This window comes from Ammospiza nelsoni, chromosome 10 (genome assembly GCF_027579445.1).
Source record: "Ammospiza nelsoni isolate bAmmNel1 chromosome 10, bAmmNel1.pri, whole genome shotgun sequence".
NCBI classification, from domain to species: Eukaryota; Metazoa; Chordata; class Aves; order Passeriformes; family Passerellidae; genus Ammospiza; species Ammospiza nelsoni.
Window position 1 is genome coordinate 21,761,363 of NC_080642.1, and position 19,740 is coordinate 21,781,102.

General features: G+C 60.9%; 3 protein-coding genes across 18 annotated transcripts in view; 2 read left to right on the forward strand and 1 right to left on the reverse strand.

Moving 5' to 3' along the window:
* The first annotated feature begins 4,927 nt into the window (after window positions 1–4,927).
* On the forward strand, window positions 4,928–9,080 carry MAB21L4 (mab-21 like 4). Its single transcript, XM_059479325.1, has 5 exons — window positions 4,928–5,390; window positions 6,424–6,646; window positions 7,440–7,593; window positions 8,404–8,760; window positions 8,912–9,080. Exons 1-5 carry the CDS (start codon window positions 4,931–4,933, stop codon window positions 9,002–9,004), a joined length of 1,287 nt encoding a protein of 428 aa, XP_059335308.1. The 5' UTR covers window positions 4,928–4,930; the 3' UTR covers window positions 9,005–9,080.
* AGXT (alanine--glyoxylate aminotransferase) lies at window positions 9,078–13,200 on the reverse strand. Its single transcript, XM_059479324.1, has 11 exons — window positions 12,982–13,200; window positions 12,674–12,866; window positions 12,319–12,383; window positions 12,147–12,247; window positions 11,913–11,983; window positions 11,519–11,603; window positions 11,173–11,268; window positions 10,614–10,683; window positions 10,420–10,515; window positions 10,088–10,216; window positions 9,078–9,791 (listed from the first exon to the last, which is right to left on the reverse strand). Exons 1-11 carry the CDS (start codon window positions 13,144–13,146, stop codon window positions 9,684–9,686), a joined length of 1,179 nt encoding a protein of 392 aa, XP_059335307.1. The 5' UTR covers window positions 13,147–13,200; the 3' UTR covers window positions 9,078–9,683.
* A 1,510-nt stretch (window positions 13,201–14,710) lies between these two features.
* Window positions 14,711–19,740, forward strand: part of KIF1A (kinesin family member 1A) — a 43,067-nt gene continuing 38,037 nt past the window's right edge. For all 16 annotated transcript variants that reach the window (XM_059478913.1, XM_059478914.1, XM_059478915.1 and 13 more), the window contains exon 1: window positions 14,711–14,876. The gene's annotated coding sequence lies outside the window, so the exon portion shown is untranslated. The remainder of the gene's footprint in view (window positions 14,877–19,740) is intronic.

The window sequence follows — 19,740 nt, forward strand, 5'->3', positions numbered from 1 at the left end:
ATGTGAGTGTGTGTGAGTGTGTGTGAGTGTGTGTGTGAGTGTTAATGTGTGTGTGTGTTAATGTGTGTGAATGTGTGTGTATGTGAATGTGTGAGTGTGTGAATGAGTGTGTGAATGTGTGTGAGTGTGTGTGAGTGTGTGTGATGTGTGTGTGTGAATGAGTGTGTGTGTGAGTGTGTGTATGAATGCCTATGTGTGAATGTGTGTGAATAAGTGTGAATGTTTGTGAATGAGTGTGAGTGTGTGAATGTGTGTGTGTGTGTGCGTGTGTGAGTGTGTGTGAATGTGTGTGCGTGGGTGAGTGAGTGTGTGTGTGAATGTGTGTGAATGTGTGTGTATGTGAATGTGTATGAGTGTGTGTGTAAATGAGTGTGAATGTGTGTGTGAATGTGTGTAAATGTGTGTGAATGCATGTGAGTGTGTGTGTGTGAGTGCGTGTGACTGTGTGTGAATGCGTGTGACCGTGTGTGAATGTGTTTGAATGTGTGAGTGTGTGTGAGTGTAACTGTGTGCATGTGTGTGCAAGCATGCAGCCAGCGTGTGCATGTGGGAGCGTGGGCACCATGGGGACACCCCCTGCAGCCTGCAAACACAGCCAGGCCCTGAAAACCCTGAAAATCCTGAAAACCTTGCAAACCCAGAGAACGTGCCCATGCCCCATGGAACAGCCTGGGGACCCTTCTCCCTCCCTCCCTCCCTCCCAGCCTGGGTGCCCCACTGAGCCCCCCCATCTCTCACCCCTCATCTCCCACCCCTCTGTGTGGTCCCCCCCCCAAGCCCCAGGGCTGAGCTTTGAAATCTGTTGAAAAGAGACCCTTTCTGCCAAAATAAACAGCCTGTCATGTTAAATTACTCTCTCTTCCTCTCTACCTTCCCTGCCTCTGTCCCCCCTCGCCATCTCAGCTGTTTTGCTGGGGGCTGTGCCCCTCTGGGGGCCTGTGGGGTGCAAAGTGCTGGGGCAGAGCATGACCCACCCCCCTCATCCCAGCTCCTTAACACATCTCAGCACCCCAAAATCCTTCTGCTGGGTGCTGATGGCATCTTGCAGCAGTCACACTGTACAGGGGGACACTGGGGGCTCCTTGCAGCTCCTGCCCACCTCTGCTCTGCCAGGTGCTCCCACCCCCCCAGGTTTTTTCCCCTCTCTCTCTTGCTTGTACTTGCCCTTTAGCTCGGGGTTGTTTTCTCCCTCCCTGTTTCTGACAGATCAGAAATTCTTGGAGCTGCAGAATGCCGAGATGGAAACAGGGATTAGCTCATTCAGGCCAGACTCTGTGCCCGTAGCAGGGCACTTGCCACCACCAGCCTCTGGTGACTTGCCCAGACACTCTGCACTCCAGCCATGCCTTCCACAGCCTCACCTTCCCACCAGGAATATTTTCCTGCTGTTTTTGGGCCATCTTGGGCTGATTGTGGGGCTGAGTGTCCAGGTGCTGCCCCAAATGCCCAGCAGGTCACTCACTGTGCTGCCTGTGCCTGGAAAATGCCCCTCCAGGGCCCCTTGCCTATCCTGTGGGGGAGAGGAGGGAATGAGAAGGGGAGAGGAGGTGATAGAGGAAGGGAAAAGGGGAATGGGAAAGGAGAAAAACGGGGTGAAAACCAGGAAGGAGGGGAAGAAGAAGAAATGAAGGGAAAGGCAGAAGAGGGAAGGTGGAGAGGGAACAGGGGAAAAGGGAAAAGGGGGGAAAGGGGGGAAAAGGGGAAAGGGGAAAAGGGGGGAAAAGGAGGAAAGGGAAAAAGGGGGGAAAGGGGGAAAAGGGGGAAAAGGGGGAAAAGGGGGAAAGGAAAAAGGGGGAAGGAAAAAGGGGGAAAAGGGGAAAGGGGGAAAGGGGGGAAAAGGAGGAAAGGAGAAAAGGGGGGAAAGGGGGAAAGGGAAAAGGGGGAAAGGGGGGAAAAGGAGGAAAGGAGAAAAGGGGGGAAAGGGGGAAAGGGAAAAGGGGAAAGGGGAAAGGAGGAAAGGGGGAAAGGGAAAAGGGGGAAAGGGGAGGGAAAGGGGGGAAAGGGAAAAGGGGGAAAAAGGGGAAAGGGGAGGTCCCAGCCTGCAGGAGGGCAGCATTTGCAGCACCAGCCTCCTGATTATGGCACCCAGAGGTCTGAAAAGTGCAGAGATGAGCCCAGGGGATCATGTCACTCTGGCTTTTGCTGGTGCCAGAGCTCTGGCTGCAGGATGCCAGGGTCACACTGTGACAAGGGGCAGGGTTACTCCCCCAGCACCAAGACATCTGGGGGCACAGCCATGTTTCCCTGCCCTGCCCAGCTTTACATTCCCACAGAACCACTCCTGGCTCTCAGGTCAGCTTCTGCATGGTGCCCACAGCCTCCTCCAGCATTCCTGCCAGGCACTGACAGAAGGAATGTCCTGGATGCTGCTGCTGAGGCAGGGGCTCCCTCTGTGACAGAAAGATGCTCCATGGACACACAGCAACCCTGCCAGCAGTGAGCCATGCCCCAACACCCCCAGAAAAGTGGTGGCCTGCATCTCTCTGCCCTCTTTTTGCCACACCAGGGCATGAAGCAGTAGTCTGTCCTACCTGGCTGGGGTTCAGCACTCTTCAGGATGAGCCTAAGCCATTCTGATGGGGCTCTGCTGCTTTTGGTCCCTCTCTGGGACACCAGGCAGCTTGTCTTCCCCACATGATGGAGGAGGGCAAGACCTGCCCCTCAGCCCTGGCTGAGACAAATATTGGTGTGAATGACTGAGCATCCCCTGCTCAGATGGCTGAAACCTGGAGTGCAGGGCTCAGGTGAGGAAATGCAGAGCCCATCACCCACTGTGGGGGCTTAAAATCTGGCTGAGACCCCCCTGCCCAGAGCACCCACAGCGACCTGGCAGTGAGAAATCCAGTGCAGGCCTAATGACCCAGACTGCAGATGCTCAAGGGTGCTCTGCAGGTGGAAGCTCTGACCCCTGGAAGGCAGAAGGGTGCATGAACATGAGGGACAGGGAACTGAAGGAGGCACAAAGACAAACTGGAAATAACCCCCGGGGAGATTCAGAAACCTCATCTGGGCTGTTTAAAAGGGTAAGCATGACGGCAGAAGATGGGAGGAGCAGCCATGGGCCCCATGGCACTCTCCTTCCTTCCTCACAAGGGGTCCCTATACTCGTCTCGGGCCCTCTGCTGCCACAGTGTCACAGACATCTTCTCATGAAAATCCTTTTTTTAGGATTTTTCCTCCTGAGAAGCTGGGAGGCATCAGGAACAAAATGTAAGCAATGATTTTCTGCTGCTGTGGAATGCAACAGGTGCATCTGTGATTGGCCTCATGTGGTTGTTTCTAATTAATGGCCAATCACAGTCAGCTGGCTCAGACTCTCTGTCCAAGACACAAGCCTTTGTTATTTATTCCTTTCTAATCTATTTTTAGCTAGCCTTGTGATGAAATCCTTTCTTCTATTCTTTTAGTATAGTTTTAATGTTATATATAAAATAATAAATCAAGCCTTCTGAAACATGGAGTCAGATCCTCGTCTGTTCCCTCATCCTGGGACCCCTGCGAACACGGTCACACCATGGAGCCTTCCCCAGTTCCCCATTCCCTTCCCTGCTCTGAGCAAGGCAGAATGGGTTCACAGGAGAGCCTGGGAGCTGCACACACAGCCTCGGTACGAGAGCCCAGCCTGCAGCCACAACCACCGAGTGCGGCTGCAGCCTGGGGAGCTCAGAACGAACCTCTGGAGGGTGACAGCACTCACAAAAATAACCTGCCCATAAACCCCCACTCTGGGATTTGTGGGAGATGGGGAGAAGCGAGGACAGGAATGAGGGTACGAGCGCAGGCGGCTCGGGATGCGCGAACTGCGGAGCGAGGCCGGCACCCTGCCCGCACCGGGGCTGAGGCTCCGCAGGGAGCAGCCCTGGGACCCTTCACAGGGGTCTGAGGATGAGGGAAGAGACGAGGATCTGACTCCATGTTTCAGAAGGCTTGATTTATTATTTTATGATATATATAATATTAAAACTATACTTAAAAAACAGAAGAAATTATTTCATCAGAAGGCTGGCTAAGAATAGAATGAGAGGGAATGATAACAAAGGTTTGTGGCTTGAACTCTCTGTCTGAGCCAGCTGACTGTGATTGTCCATTAATTAGAAACAACCAACATGGGCCAATCACAGATGCACCTGTTGCATTCCACAGCAGCAGATAACCATTGTTTACATTTTGTTCCTGATGCCTCCCAGCTTCTCAGGAGAAAAAATCCTAAGGAAAGGATTTTTCATAAAAGATGTCTGTGACGGGCCCCGCCGCTCCCGACCCTCCCCACGGCAGCTTTGGGGTCCCAACCCCGCTTTGTGCCCCCTCCTGGCTCGGTCCTCCTGCAGCCCAGTGAGCTCACTGCTGGAGAGGGGCACACCTGGTGGAGCCTGATGGAGCCGATAGAGCCTCATGGAGCCTGATGGAGCTGATAGAGCCTGATGGAGCCTCATGGAGCCTCATGGAGCTGAGCCCGGTGTTGACAGAGGCACACCGGGCCTGCAGGGCTGCTCTGGGCCCCGACAAGGCAGGCTCAGGGTCCTGCAGCCCTTCACTGCCCGGCTCCCGTGGGTGCCACACAGGGCGGGAAGGGCTGAGCTGTGCCAGGACAGGACAGGAGGACAGTGGCTCCTTCAGCTGGCACTGCCTGGGAGAGGGTGCTGCTGGCACCCAGGTGGTGCCAAGGGCGGTGTGGGAGAGCACAGCGTTCCCCTGGCATGACCCAGCAGCTGAACACTCGCTGTCACCCTCTGGAGCGCCGGGAGAGGGGACACGGTGTGACTCAAGCCGCCGCCCTGGGTTTGCCCTGTACCTGTCCCTGGGTGTCACCCAGCACTCGGTGCTTGTCACCGCCCGGCCCTGCTTCCCTCCGCCCGCCCCAGCCCTGCCCTCCCCACCCACACAAACCCTTCCTGCTGCGGGAGCAGCGTAGATCAGTAGCAGAGCTGCCATGGAAGCCAGCCCTTCCCTCTGGCACAGCTACCTCGGCGTGATCCTGTCCCGCGAGAGGCAGCGCATGGAGCACTTCCAGCGGGCCGAGGACATCCTGCTCACCCTGCTGGAGAGTGTCCATGCCAGGGATCCTCGCTTCCTCGTGGACTACGCCAGGAACCTGGAGGCCTTCGAGTTCTCTCTCTGTGCCTCTGAGGACGCCGTGACTCTGGAGGTGCCGCTGCGCATTGACGGTGACACGCTGCGAGTGCTGGCACGCCGGAGCAGCCCGGAGCATCCTGCAGAGCTCAGCACCTGCTGCCTGGAACTCTGCTCTCCTGGGGCTGACTTGGAGGACTGGACTGGTGCTGTGGATGGGATGGAGCACTGCCTGCTCCCAGGCAAAATCCTGCAGCGCCTGAAAGAGCTCCTTGTTTCAGCCATCGTGCGCTGCCAACGCCTCTTCCTGCTGCAGCCAGGTGCGTACGCTGGCACGGTGCTTCCCAGGCAGGGACTGCCTCCAGGGCCTGCCCAGCTCCCCAGCTTGGCAGTGATCCCTCCCTCTGAAACGTGCTGGGACCGATGTTCCTGGGCATGTGGCCCACCCAAAAGCTGCAGGGGCAGGTTAGCGAGCACCTTGCTGTGGGCTGGGATGGGCTCTGCCCCCAGCTGAGGAACGGAGATGCAAACTGTTCCCTGGTATCCCAGGCATCAGAGTCATCCTCACCTGGGGCGGATGGCACCCTTCTTGGTGGGCGCACCAAGCCCAGATAGGGTTTGCTCAAGGATTTGGTGGGCTTGGCTTACCCTCAGCACATTCTCCTCTCCATCTCTTGGCCTCCAGGTGCCCCCTGCTCCCTGTTTGTAGAGTGAGCTGGGAGTGCACCAGAGCTGGACCAGGACCCTGGGGCATGGGTCTGACCCTGTGAACACACAGCTGGCAGCAGTGTCCTTGGAAAGGAAATGGTGGGAGGGGACCCTGGGAATTGCCCATAGCTGCTCCATAAGCTGTGTACTTTGCTTTCTTCATGCATTTCCATCTCCCAATGTGCTTCTTGAAGGAAAGCCCAGCCAGGGTGAAAGGGTGATGTGGGGAGGACCAGTGGCTCTGAAAGTCTCTTACCCCAGTCCCAGCAGGTCCAGCATCCCCTCCTTCCTCCGTGGCCAAGCCAGTGACCTTCACCTTCCTCCACCCCCACAAACCAATGAACCTTTCCCGATTCATTTTTTTTTGACTGCTTTGCTTTTCTTGGCACTGTTCAGCCCCCCAGAAACACAGCTCGGTTTGACTGCTGGAGACTTCTTGCTGTGCCTGACCCTGACCCCTGCCAGGCCTCTTCCTGAAAAACCACCCCAGCACGGCTGGGAGAGGGATTTTACCGGGAACTGCACCCAGATGCAGCCCTGGGAAGGGCTGACTCCAGTGGGGTGGGACACGGCCACGGGTGCTGGTTCAGCCTGCGGGACCGGCTGTGCCAACCTGCTCACTGCTGCCAAACCCTCTGCATCCAGGTGACATCAGCGCTGAAAACCTGCGGGAGGATGCCCTGGAGCTCTCGCTGCTGATCCGCGGCAGCTGGAAGCCCGTTCGCTTTGACATCGTGCCGGTGGTGCGGAGGCAGCAGGAGCCGCTGCAGCTCCGGGGCCGGCGGAGCGACCGGGGCTTCCCCGCGGGCAGCCTCAGCAGGGCCACGGAGGAGGCTCACTTTGTCCCTGCCTCCCCGCTCGGCTGGAGGTGAGAGGCTCGGCTGCATGAGCAGAGGGGTGACCCTGCTCCAGGGATGGCCCCTGGCTGGCAGCACTGCTGGCTGGAGGCAAAAAGAGGGTGGGAAAGGGTGGGGATGTGTCAGCAGGGGTTGAAGTCACCCCTTCATGATGCTCAAACCCTCTTCTCTGTGTTGGACAAAAAAACCTCAGCCAAGTTTCAGACAGCTCAGGGAAAGAGGGGGAATGCAAATGAAGGAGGCCCTGAAATGATCCACTGTAACTGCACCCCAACTGTGCAGAGAGGGCAGCTCTCAAATCCTTGCTTGGGGTGCAGACAGTAGCAGGGTGATGAGCTCCCTCCCAAGGTGGGCTGCAGGACAAAACAGGGCTGGACTGACATATCTGCCTCCCCCATGGAGGGGCTGAGCAGGCAGCTGGACCGGTGCATGTGTATTTTGGGAACAAGGTGCTCCAGCTGGATGCCCAGCCTCTCACTGGGGACCAACCCAGGCTCCCCTCCCTAGTACACATAGGGGAGAACAACCCCACTTCACCCCACTCTTGATCCTCCTGGGAAGGCAGGAGCTGCTCAGCAATGGGAACACTGCTCTCTCCACACATCTCTCTCCACACCTCTGAGGTTCTGCTCTGCCAGAGCAAGCACAGGAGGTGGATCCAGCAGGATCTTGCAGATCCAGGGTGCTGCATTGGCTGGGACAATATGTGCCATGGAGGGATCCCTCTGCAGGCACGCTCCCCCCATCCTGGCAGCATGCAGGTCTTCCTCTCCCCCGCCAGCAGACCCCACTCTCTTCCTCCAGGTCCTCCACTCACCTGCCCCTCCTGAAGCTGCTGTGGGCAGTGGATTCCCTGCAGGGGCCCCGTGTGGACAGCCTGCGCCTGCTGGACCAGCTGCGTGAGCAGGACTGGGGGGGCCAGGCTGGCACAGGCCCTCTCACCTTCCAGCACCTCCAGGTGGGTTGGCTCTGATGCTTGGGACCGTGGCTCTCTGGGCAGGCAGAGCCAAGGCTGCTCCCCTGCACAGGCACCCACACACTGGGGGCTGCAGGGTTTGGGGTGCAGCAGCCCGTGGCTGTGCCTGGGGAGGGTTTGTGCTGCTGCCAGCCGTGGTTAGAGGGCTTTGATTCTTCTTCCTTGGACTCCAGGAACTTCCAACTGAAGACACTTGGTGCATTCAGAGCTGGGGCTCTGCAGGGCATCATCCCCTGTGCCAGGCTGCCAGTGCCTGCAGGCTGGCATCCCTGTGCCACACTGTCAGGGCGTGCAGGATGGCATCCCTGTGCCACACTGCCAGGCTCCCCATGCCCTGGTGTGCTGGGACGTGCCTGCACAGGGCTGAGGGTGTTGTTTCTGCTGAGAAAACACCTCCTCTCCCCACCCAAGCTGCTTTCAACACTCTGGAGCCAGCTGGCCATGCCGGGGACAGCCCCTGGTGGCACAATCCAGGTGTGCCCTGCCTTTTGAGGGCTCTCCAAGCCGAGGGTCAAGAAGAATATAAAGAGGTTTTCTGCTTACAGAGTGGCTCCACCTCCAAGGAACCCAAATCCTGTGTACTTTGCTTTCTTTGATGTTTTGGGGGTGGTGGTTGTGAGTTTTTTTTTTTTTTTTTTTCAAGTTAAAGGGCAGATATATTTATATGGCCTTCAGAAAAGTATGATCTGATTCAGCCCCCATGGGTTCAGCCCCACAAGTGGTTGCAGGGTGTGAAGGGACAGCTTTCCTGGCATCAGGCCTGACCCTGTGCTCTTCTCTCCCTCCTCACAGATGGTGTTGCTGTGGAGCACAGAGCTCTTCCCCTCCCCAGAGGACTGGCAGGACCTGGAGGGCTCTGTCTACAGGCTCCTGGTGATCCTCCTCCGCTGCCTAGCCACCCAGCACCTGCCCCACTTCCTGAACCCAGTGGAAAACCTCTTCCAAGGAGCTGCCCCAGACCTTGCCTCCCTCTACCACAAAGTGGAGAGCTTTGCCTGGGACCCCCAGCGCTTCCTCCGCTTCCATTTTGGCCTCCACGGGTTCAGTGGCAGCTGCCAGGCAGACAGGGAGACCAGAGCCCTCCTGCAGCTCCCCACCAGGGATGGCTCCTGCTGGGACACTGCTTACTTTGACATCCTGCTCAGCCAGGTACGGGGCAGCACCAGGAGCCACCTGGGCCAGGAAGCTTGGGATGAGCTGCAGTCTGAGCCCTCTGGGGGGCTGTGGAAGGCTGGCAGTGCTGGCCACGGGGCTCAGGCAGAGTGGGGAGCCCTGTCCCCTCACTCCTCACCCACTTTAGTTCCAGGTGTTCCGGATCCAGGACAGCGCACGCCGCTCTGCAGCATCCCAGCTCCTTGCCAGGATCCGCCAGGAAATCCCTCAGCACAGCTGAGTGGGGCCTGCTGCTGCCCCACTGGGGGGTCCCAGAACTCTGGGGGGCTGCAAGGAGGGCTGCAGGGCCAGGGAGCAGTGTGCTGCTGTGTCATTTTATTGAGGAAAGGTGCTACAGGGGAGAGAGCACACCTGGTGGAGCTGGGGAGGGGGCACACACAGCCCCTGGTGGAGCTGGGGAGGGGGCACACACAGCCCCTGGTGGAGCTGGGCACTGGGGCATGCAAAGGGGCCATACACAGCCCCTGGTGGAGCTGGGGAGGGCACACACAGCCCCTGGTGGAACTGGGGAGGGGGCACACACAGCCCCTTCTGGAGCTGGGCACTGGGAACTGCATGGTACAGAACCTGGAGGGGATGGCTGCCATTCTGCACTGCAGGGTGAGGTGTTGGTGATGGGAGGGATAGAACCCTGTGGTCGGACCCTGATCCAGCCCCCTGCCAGCTTGCTGAGGGTCACCACGTTGGGGCCAGGGGAAGGGAAAGAACTGAGGGGCCAGGCCATTGTGGGGTGATGGGTTGAGTGGTTTTGAGCCATGCCTCACACAGCCATCCTCTCCATGCCCCTGCTATCCCAGCTCCTTTCCAAGCGCCTTGGCTTGCTGGACGTGGCTCCTGCAGCATCCCAGGGAGGCAGTGAGTCCCTCTGGTGCCAGGCATGCCAGGCAGTGCCCGGGGGCTCACAGCCGGCTGCGGGTGCAGCGCTGCAGGGCGTCCCGCAGGGCTCCCAGCACTCGCTCCACGTTGTCCCAGGTTGAGTTGCAGCCCATGAGGCCGATGCGCAGCACCTGGAGGAGGAGGAGGATGAGTGTTTGTGCCTCGGCAGGAAGGATTGAGGGACACCCAGCCACGTGTGAGGGGCTGTGCGCAGCTCCCTCACTCGCATTTAACACCCCGTTCCCTATAAAGAGGTGTCACCGCGCTAATTACTAATCACGCGCGTGGTTATTCAATTAGCGGTGATTGTGTGCGGTTAGGATGCAATGCGTCGCCCCGGGCAATGGGACAGCCAGGGAGGGGCAGGGAAGGCGGGGAGCTGTGCCCAGCAGCCGTGGGCACAGCAGCAGGGCAGGGCTGTGCCCACCTTGCCGGCCGTGGGGCCCAGGCCCCCGGCGATCTCCACGCCGTGCTGGTCCATCAGGAAAGCCGTGATGTCCTTCCAGCTGTAGCCCTCGGGCACTCTGACGGTGGTGATGGTGGGCAGCCTGGCTTTCTGAGGAACAGAGAAACTGGTTCCAGTCCCACGGCCCCTGTGACCCCAGCACAGCGCCAGGAGAGAGCATCACAGAGCAGGGAGACTTTTCCCTGGCATCAAAAGCTGCCCAGGCACATCTCCAGCTGCTCAGGGCTGTGTCCTCACGCTGCCCCCACTCCCTGGTGATGATGGTGGTGATGGTGGGCTTGTCCTGCACCTACCTCCTCCTCCACAAAGAGCTCCAGCCCCATGTCGAGCAGCCCCTGGCACAGCTGGCTGCAGTTGGCCCGGTGCCGCTCCCAGGAGCTCTCCAGACCCTGCGGGCAGAGCACAGGGGAGATCTCTGCTGCTGACAGGCACCTCCAGGCACCCACGGGCACCGCTGGGGCTGCCCTGCCCGCCCGGTGCCACTCACCCGTTCTGCCAGCAGGGCCAGGCCCTCCCGCAGGCTGAAGAAGCTGTTGATGGGCGCTGTGTGGTGGTACCTGCAAGGGGCACCCGGAGGGGTTCGGCTCGCCTGCAGCCCCGTGCTCATGGGGAAACTGAAGCACAGCATCCTCCCTCCTCATTCATCACCTGAGCAGCAGCCAGGCAGGGTGGTGGGAGGCAGGGCTGAGCCCTGAAGGGCAGGGGCAGCCCCCGAGCCGGCACAGAGGCTGGTGGGGAGTGTTTGCAGCCGTGTGAGAGGAGAGGAGAGGAGAGGAGAGGAGAGGAGAGGAGAGGAGAGGAGAGGAGAGGAGAGGAGAGGAGAGGAGAGGAGAGGAGAGGAGAGGAGAGGAGAGGAGAGGAGAGGAGAGGAGAGGAGAGGAGAGGAGAGGAGAGGAGAGGAGAGGAGAGGAGAGGAGAGGAGAGGAGAGGAGAGGAGAGGAGAGGAGAGGAGAGGAGAGGAGAGGAGAGGAGAGGAGAGGAGAGGAGAGGAGAGGAGAGGAGAGGAGAGGAGAGGAGAGGAGAGGAGAGGAGAGGAGAGGCCTCACCTCCGCGGCTCCCCGTCACAGCCCCAGTAGTTCGCCAAGCAGTTAATGTCCAGGTAGTAGGATGGTGGCTTCGTCTTCCTCCTCAGCAGCTTCTCCCTGGTGAGACAGAGTGCTGGGGACAGGGGGGACCTTCACCCCACCAGCTCCAAGGCGGGAGGGAGCGCAGAGAGCTCCCATCCTACAGTGAGCGCTGAGATTGGCTCCAGCTCCCAGTCACTGCCCTGGGATGGGATGGGATGGGATGGGATGGGATGGGATGGGCTCCATCCCCATAGCACTGCAGAGCAGGACAGAAGCAGGAGAGAGGCGATCCAGCCCCATCACTGCCCAGCCAGGCTGCTCTTACCTGGCTCTCTCACTGAAGGAGATGGGGGCACTGCCAGGGGGTGCGTTCAGGACCTTCTGGGACCCCGAGTACAGGACATCGATCTCTGCCCAGGAGGGAAGACAGCTCCTGAGGAATCAGAGGCTCCCAGCAGGAAAATGCTGAGCTCTCTGACCTAGCTGCAAGTGGTGGGTGGGGAGCACAAGGATGGCACACAGGGCAGGTCCTGCTTGTGTTCAGGCTGCTTTGGGAGGGCTCCTGGCACTGCTGATGGTCTCCAAGAGGAACAGACTGGACCAGTTTCTAGTGCTGCCAGCCAAAATGCAGGCTGAGGGGCTGCTGATCCCACTGCCCTCTCTCCCTGTCCATGAGCCCTTTGTCCCCTGGCTGCCCATGATGGCACTGTGGCTCTTACCCTGCTGGTCCATGAAGATGGGGGCTCCCCCAAGCGATGCCACTGCGTCCACCAGCAGCAGGCAGCCGTGTCTGTGGGAGGACAGAGCTCAGCCTGCTGCTGCTGCCACCTCCTCTGCCACATCTCTGCCTGCAGCCCTAGTCCCCACAGGGGCTGCGTGTCTCACTGGCACCGACTTCCAGCACAACACAAAGCCCAGCACAGATAAATCCCCAGTGCCCACCATGCACTGACCGGTGGCAGAGCTCGCCCAGCCCCTCCAGTGGCTGCAGCACCCCAGTGGAGGACTCGCCGTGGGTGATGAAGAGCACCAAAGGTTTGTGCTGCACCAGGCCCTGCACGACACAGGGGGAAGGTGACCATGCTGGAGGTCAGCTGTGCCCTCTGCACAGCGGCCAGCACTCACCTGCTCAATGTCCTGTGGAGTGAAGTACTTGCCCGGGGGCTTCAGCAGCTCACAGACATTGGCTCCTGGCAGGAATTTGGGCAGAAGAGAGTGAAGGGTGGGCATACTTACACTGGGCAGTCACCTGATCCATGGGGGAACTGGTCACACATGAACCAGGAGCAGAGGCACCTGCCAGGGTCTGGCCTCATGCAGGTTTGCCCAGTGCCATAAAGCACCATAAATGGGGTGGCATCATTCTTGGAAAAAATGGAGTACTCTCTATAGCTGTGTCACCGAGCACTGCCAGGGCTGGGACAGCAAACCAGGGCACCCTGCCCTCAAGCCCAGTCCCCTCAGGCCTGCCCCAGCATACCCAGCCTCCTGGCGATCTCGGCAGCACGCTGTCCCCAGATGCCATTGATGGCCACCAGCACGGTGTCACCTCGCTCCAGCAGGTTGAGGAGGGCGGCCTCCATGGCACAGTGGCCGCTGCCGCTGAGGGCCAGGCTCAGCCTGTTGCGTGTCTGGAAGGCGTACTGGATGCCTGCCTTGATCTCATCCATCACCTGCGGCGGCAGCACGCTGGCCAGCACTGCTCCTGCTCCTCCGGCCCCAGCAGAGCCGCTCCAGCCCCTCCTGGGGGTGAGGAGGAGGAGGGGAGGGGAGGAAGGCTGGGCTCACCTGCAGCACCTCGGGGTGCATGTGGCCGAGGAGCTGGGCTGCCCCCGCAGCCCGGATGCGGCGGGGCACGTTGCTGGGGCCCGGGCCGAGCAGCAGCCGCTCCGGCACGGCCAGGGGCCGCAGCAGCTCCCCCGGAGGGCACACGCGGAGCAGGCTGGTGGCCATGGCACGCCGCGCTGTGCCCAGCAGCTGAGCCCAGAGCACAGGAGTGGTGGAGGCTGCCTGAGCAGCTGCCAGCATTGCAGCACGGTGGATCCCGTGCCAGCAGTGTCCAGTGTCCCCATGGACCTTGACCCAGAAATCGGTGCCCCTCCACTGCCAGTCTGGACTCTACCCCTGGCTGCCTCCCCTGCCTGGTTAATGTGTCACCAGTGCTGTCCCTGCTGCCTTGGGCCCCTCGTTTTGGGGGATGCCCCCTTGCTGGTGCTCAGGGCAGTACTGTCCAGGTATCCAGGCAGTCCCTGTCCCCATGCCCACACAACAGCAAAGATTATGTCTCCCAACAGCATCCCAGCAGGAGGGATCCCTGCTCTGGGCACCTGGAGCTGTGCCTCGGGATGGTTGTGCTGAGAATGGTCTGGCACAGCTGCCATGGTTGTAGCTCCTCCTGCAGGAAAAAGCTCCTGTTGAGCAGAGCTCCCTGCCCAGGGCCCTGCCTTGCAGAGGGACACTGGCTGGGTGACAGCCTGAGGGAGGCTGGCCAGGGGACTGATGAGCACCAGGGCTGTGGGCTGGGACACTGACACAATCCCTGCCCCACCGAGCTGTGCTCTGCAGGCTCAGCCTGTACCATGAGCATCCCAGAGTGTCCTGAGGGTGCCACAGGCCCCACGTGGGGTCGATATTCTGTTACCTGCTGTGTGTACCCACAGCACATTGCCTTGTGCCCGACCTCTGGCATGTTCTCTGCCATCCATACCCTGAAATGCAAACAAGCTGCCCTCTGCCAGCTTTAGCAGAGCCATGAGTGGGTCCCTGCCCAGAGGAGCCCCTCAGTGAGCAAAGCTTTGGTTAGGGATGGCAGCACAGGGGTGGGAATTGCCACCTGGCAGAAATGGCACCAGTGGCCGCTGCTGAAGACAGGGACAGAGGCACAGGGCCAGGACCACTGAGAGGAGCTGGGGACAGATGAGTTTGCTCCGACATGGCTGATGGAAGCCACAGCCAGCCCGGGGACTGCTGCCCAGCCATCACCCACCAGAGCGATGACGACATATCAGACGGAGATGTCCCTGTTTTCTGGGGAGATTTGGGGCATGGCTGGGGCGGGGAGGGCACGCGTGGCCTCGGGGCTGCCGTGGGGCGAGGCTGCAAACAGCTGGCAGCGAGGGAATAATCCGCTTTCTGCGCTGCCTCTCAATTCCGGGCGCAGATGGGCAGGAGCGGCCGTGCCCCGGGCGGCGGCTCGGCGGACGGAGGAGCGAACTGACGGCACCGGGGACCGGGCCGGTCCTCGGAATTCTGCACCGGGGAGCAGCGCTAGCGGTGTCCGGCCCGGGGTACCGGGGTACGGGGGTACCGGGGTACGGGGGTACGGGGGTACCGGGCCGGTGCCGGTTGCCAGGCGACAGCGGCCCCGCCCCGCCCCGCCCCTGCGGCGGCTCCGCAGCTCCCGGGGCCGGAGGATGCGCTGACGTCACCGCTCCATCCCCGCGCGCCCTCCCGGTCCCCGCGTCCCACTCCGGGCGGCGGCGGCCGCCAACCAGCGCGTGGGGCGGGGACCGCAGGGGCGGGGCCGCTGCCACCCGCACCGACACCGGCACCGACACCGGCACCGGCACCGACGCCGGCACCGCATCGCACCGCGCGGCTCGGCCTCATGCCGGCGCCCCCCGCCCACGGCTGAGCTCCGCGCCCCTCCGAACCGGCCACGGCCCCGGCCGCGGGCATCACAGGTAGGGAGGGGCGGGCGGCACCGCGCAGCACCGGGGCGATGGCCGCGGGGGGACACCGGGGCTGCTCGGCGGTGGCGGTGCCGCCCCTCGTGGCCCCGGCGGGCGGGAGCGGGATGCGCGTCCCGAGGGTCCGGCGGGGCGGGGGGGCTGCGGGCGGGGGCCATTTTGCGGAGCCCCCCCGATGCTCGGTGTTGGGGTGTGAGGAAGCTGCCCTGGGGTCCCCAGCGCGGGGAGCGCCGGGTGCCGCCCCATCATCTTCCAGAAGGATCCAGCCGGGGTGCGCGGGGGGGCTGCCCGCGGACGGGGAGACGCCTCTGCCGCCCCGGCCCCGGGCAGGGTGCGAAGGGAGGATGCCGTGGCGGGGGGCACAGGAGCCGCCCCGGAGGCACCCCTGCTGTCCCCTGCGGGGCAGATGGCAGTGGCTGTGCAGCTGAGCCATCTTGCGTCATCACCATCAGGATGCTCCGGAGCCGAACAGCAGCGCTGCGGGGAGCGCCGGGTGCCCCGCCTGGGGCTCTCGCACGGCAAAGATGCTGCGGTGCCCAGGCTGTTCTTGGCCCCCAAGGACGAGCAGCTGCCGGTGACCTTGCGCTGTGGGGTGGCCGGACCAGGGCCGCCATGTCACTGCGGTGGCTGCTGGCTGTGGAAGGGGCCGGTCCGGGGTGCGGGGCTAGCGCAGAGCTCCGCGCTTGTCATCCAGGCTCGCAGGGAGCAGTCCTGCACCTGCCCCATTGTCTCACTCCTCTGCTGCCTTCTCCCCCTCCTCCTCCTCCTCCCCTAGACCCTGCAGACCCCAGTGAGCCGGGCTCCTGCCTGCTCGGGTCCCATGCGACACCATCAGGACTCGGGGGGCACCAGGGACCAGCCGAGCATCCTCTGTCCCACCCCAGAGGCAGGCACAGCCCCCGGAGCAGCCCCGAGCAGGTGGCCTCTGTGGCTCTGGGGACAGAGAAGCAGCACACAATCCCCCGGGTATGGCCAGGGGTGTGGTGGCTCTGCCATCTCGGCACACTGCTGCTGCTGCTGACCTCCATTTTGTCTGGGAGGTGGCAGCTGGCGCTGGTAAAGATGCTGCCAGCACCACCCTGCACCTCCCTGCAGCCCCTCAAGGCCTGGCTGCTGTGGGGATCTGTTGTGCAGCCCCTCCCTGGCTGCCCTTGCCCGTGCCCAGCGGTGCCCCCAGAGCTCGCTGCCCTTTCTGTGCCCCTTTCCCTGCTTTGGGCTGGCATGGCTGGAAGAGAGGATGGAGGGAGCAGGGATGGGGGTGGGGTTACTCTGCAGCAGAGATGGGGAGCAGAACCCCTCATCCATGTCCTTACATTTGCTACCTGTGAACTGAATCTGCCTGGGAATTCTCAGGGAGCTGCAAGCTCTGCCCTGGGGCTGTGTCCCCCATTGGGGTGGGCAGGAGGTGAGGGGGCACGGGGCAGGGTGATGGGGGAGCTGGGCTGGCTTTCATCTGGCTGTGGGGGGCTCTGTCCTTGTCCTGGGCTGTCCTCTGAGCTGCCTCCCTGCCTGCAGGTGCTGCTCTGGAGAAAACTGCACCGTCATGGCCCCTTGTGCTGTGTGGGGCGGGAGGTGGGTGAGGAGCCTGACGGTGCCATGTCATCCAGCAGCGTGTTCCTGCTGCCCTGGAGGCACCACAGAGCCCCGTGGGCCCAGCCAGACCCCAACAAAGGCTGCAGGGGAAGGGCTCACCACAGCAAAGCTGCTGAGAACACACCAGTGCTGCCAACGGGGCGTCCACCCTCGCCCTGGCTGAGGTGATGTGGGGCTGGATGGGAGCAGACAAAGGGAAACTCACCTTGGATCTCCCTGGCTGAGGCAGCTCCTCATCTGCTGGAGCTGGGGGACAGCAGCACAGCATCCTTTGAGGAAGAGCTTGCTGCTTGGTGGCACCTGGGGACAATGCTCCCTGTCCTGTTGGTCACCTCTCAGCAGGAGAGGCTGCCAGTTGGTAGCCCCTGCACTAAAGAGTGGTTTCATTAGCTAATCTCTGCCCAATTAATCTTGGCTGATCCAGTTAACCGTGGCTCTCCATGATTTGCCCCTCACTGGGGGTGCCTGGTGTGTCACAGGGAGAGGCAGAGCCAGCAGGGTGCACGGGAAGGGGGGAAAGATGGAAACTGGGGACAGGTCCAGATGTTCCCCCTGGCCCCAGGACGTGGCCATTCCTCTCTGCAGCCTCCCCTGTGAGCAGGGCAGCCCTGGCAGGCGGCAGCGAGGGAGCAGGGAGCAGGGCTGTGGTGCTGGCACCCTCCCAGCAGCGAAGGGCTGGCCCTGGCTTATCGAATTTCTCTCGATGGCAGCAGATTAAACTGCTCTGGCTGCCCCCAGGCAGGGAGAGCTGGCCGGGCTGGAGCTGCCCACAGGCTAGGGGGGCTGCCCTGCCCTGCCCTGCCCTGCCCGCTGCAGCCCTGCCCCTCTCTCCCCTGGATGCCCAGTGATGCCAGGGCTGCCTCCCTGCAGCTGAGTGGGTCAGGGGAAGGAAAGGAGGGTGAGGAGCAGCTGGGCAGTGTCTGCTGGAGGTCCCCAAGGGCACAGGATGTCACCTGGGCTCCTTGGCTGGATGGAGCTGGAGAGCTGCAGAGGAGCAGAGGGAAGCAGGGCACTGCCCACCAAGGATGCTGAGGGAAATGGAGGGAGCAGAAAATGGAACTGGGACTCTGCAGCAGGGAATGCTGGCCAGGAGAGGAGCTCACATCACATCACAGCCAGATGGGAATACACTGGGATGTAGACTGTGATGGCAGGGAGAGAGAAAAGGTGCTGCTGGCCAGGAGGGAGGTTCTCACAGCCAGCATTGGTGGGGTGTGGGGTGTGGGGCTGAGTGGGCAGAAAAAGGCAAAGAAAGGAAAGCAGCACTAATGGAAGGCACACAGCAGAATGAGGCACACAGGAAAGTGTTCAAAGGAGAAACCAGAGTGTCTTTGTGGGCAGTGATGGGGCTGGAGCGGCTGGGAGTGGCACAGGGTGGGAGGGGACGAGAGCAGGGGCTGAGGTGGCCCAGGCAGGCAGCAGCGGGTCCTGGTGGGCTCACTGAGGGGTGGGCTCACTGGGGCTGTGCAGGGACCTGAGCCACCTCTGGAGAGGCTGCAGAGCTGGGGAAGGGAGCTGCCTTGGCTCGGGAGCAGAGGGAAAGGTGTGACATGGGCAGGTGTCAGGGGCAGCCTTGCCCCGGGGGTGGATCCATTGTCCTTGAGCGGTGCCACAGGGTGGAGCAGCTCCAGCTCTTGGCCCGGTGAAGATGCAGCCCTTCCACTTGGGAATACATCCAATCGTTTTCCTGGGAAAAACAACTCCTCCATTCCCCTTTGGCAAGCTCTGCTGGTTAATTTTCCTTCCCCCAGCTGAGTAGGGAGGCGGAGGCCACTGGGAGGCAGAGCCCACTTGCTTGCTTAGGGACTCAAGGGTGGTGTTAAACACCTGCTTAAAATAATCCAAGCTCAGGAAAGCTGAGACCAAACGCTTGAACTGTGGGATTTATGGGTGTGATCACTGGCTGAGCACAGTGGGAGCTGCAGAGCCATCCCAGCAGGGAGATAAGAGGGGGGCTTGGGAACTCCAACAGAAGCAGCTTTGTCCTCTGCACGCTGTTGGACATGCCAGCTCACTTATAAAACAGGCAAAGGGTTTCTGAAAGGCAGTGCCAAGCTTGTAACACTTTCTCGATGCAAATTTTTCCGCCGTGTCCTTGGTTTCCTCTCACCCCATGGAAATCAAACCTCAGCTGTCAGACCTCAGGTAGTTTTAAAACCATCCCCTTCTCTTGGGATACTTTCTATTCTGTGGATTTGGTTTTTTCTTCCCTCTCCCCCCACTTTTTCCACAAATTCTCCTGAATTTTTCATTTCCACTGTGAGAAAACACATCTCATGTTCAAGATCCCTCCTTCTGGTCTTGGCCCATGTAACCAGAGCTGGTGCTCACTAACGATCTCATTTCTCTCCCTGATCTCCTTCCTCCCAGGGCAAACATCCTGCTGGCAAAACCCAGGCTTGGAAAGCATCAGGGAATTCACACCCAGCCTTGCAGCTGGGATGCCAGAGGAGCAGCTCCTGCCCATTTTCTGAGGGGTTCTGTGCTCCATTTTCACCAGCAGGGAGGAGCCAGGGAGTAGGGAAAGGCAGGAAAAGGGATGGATGTTAGAAAGGGATTTGTGGCAGGTCCAAAAGGATCCCAAAGCAATTTTCAGAGGAAGGATCCCAGTACAATTTTCTGGGCAGTGGTCTTGAGGCTTAACTGCAGCTGAGGGAAGGTGGGATTGGCCTGCAGAGCATCAGTGCTGGGATGCTCAACTGCTCTGGGAGGTGTTGGCGAGTGGTTTGTTTTGTCTTGGTGAGATGTGCAGTTTAATTTTTCAGCAAAAGGACTGGAAATAGGATGGTAAACTGGGAGCTGGGGCTGAGTGCAATGGCCACTGGCTCCCCAGGAAGGGCTGCTGGTGCTGATGCTGCAGGTCTGCTCTGTGGGAGCTGAATGGGAGGCGCATGCCCAGCCACCGCCTCCGTTCCCAGTGGAATGCCATCGCTTCCCTGCCTCCCTCCCTGCTCTGTCCTGCTGCCCAGCCCTGCTCTGCTGGGCTTGGAGCGGAGGCAGCAGGCTCTGGTAACGGGCTGGGACTTTTCTTGCAGATTGGGGGGGTACCTATTTGATGGCATTGTCACCCTGGGGTGGAAAAGCTGCTCCTTGGGGTTGTGCTGATGCTGGCAGTGGCTGCTGTGAGTGCCCAGGGGGATGCAGGCTCCAGTGCTGCCCTGGGGACTGAGATGAGCACTGGAGCCTCCATCCCTGAGCCCTGCAGGCTCCAGTGCTCCACCGGGACGGAGCTGGGGGTCCTGACCTGAGGTATGACAGAGAGAAC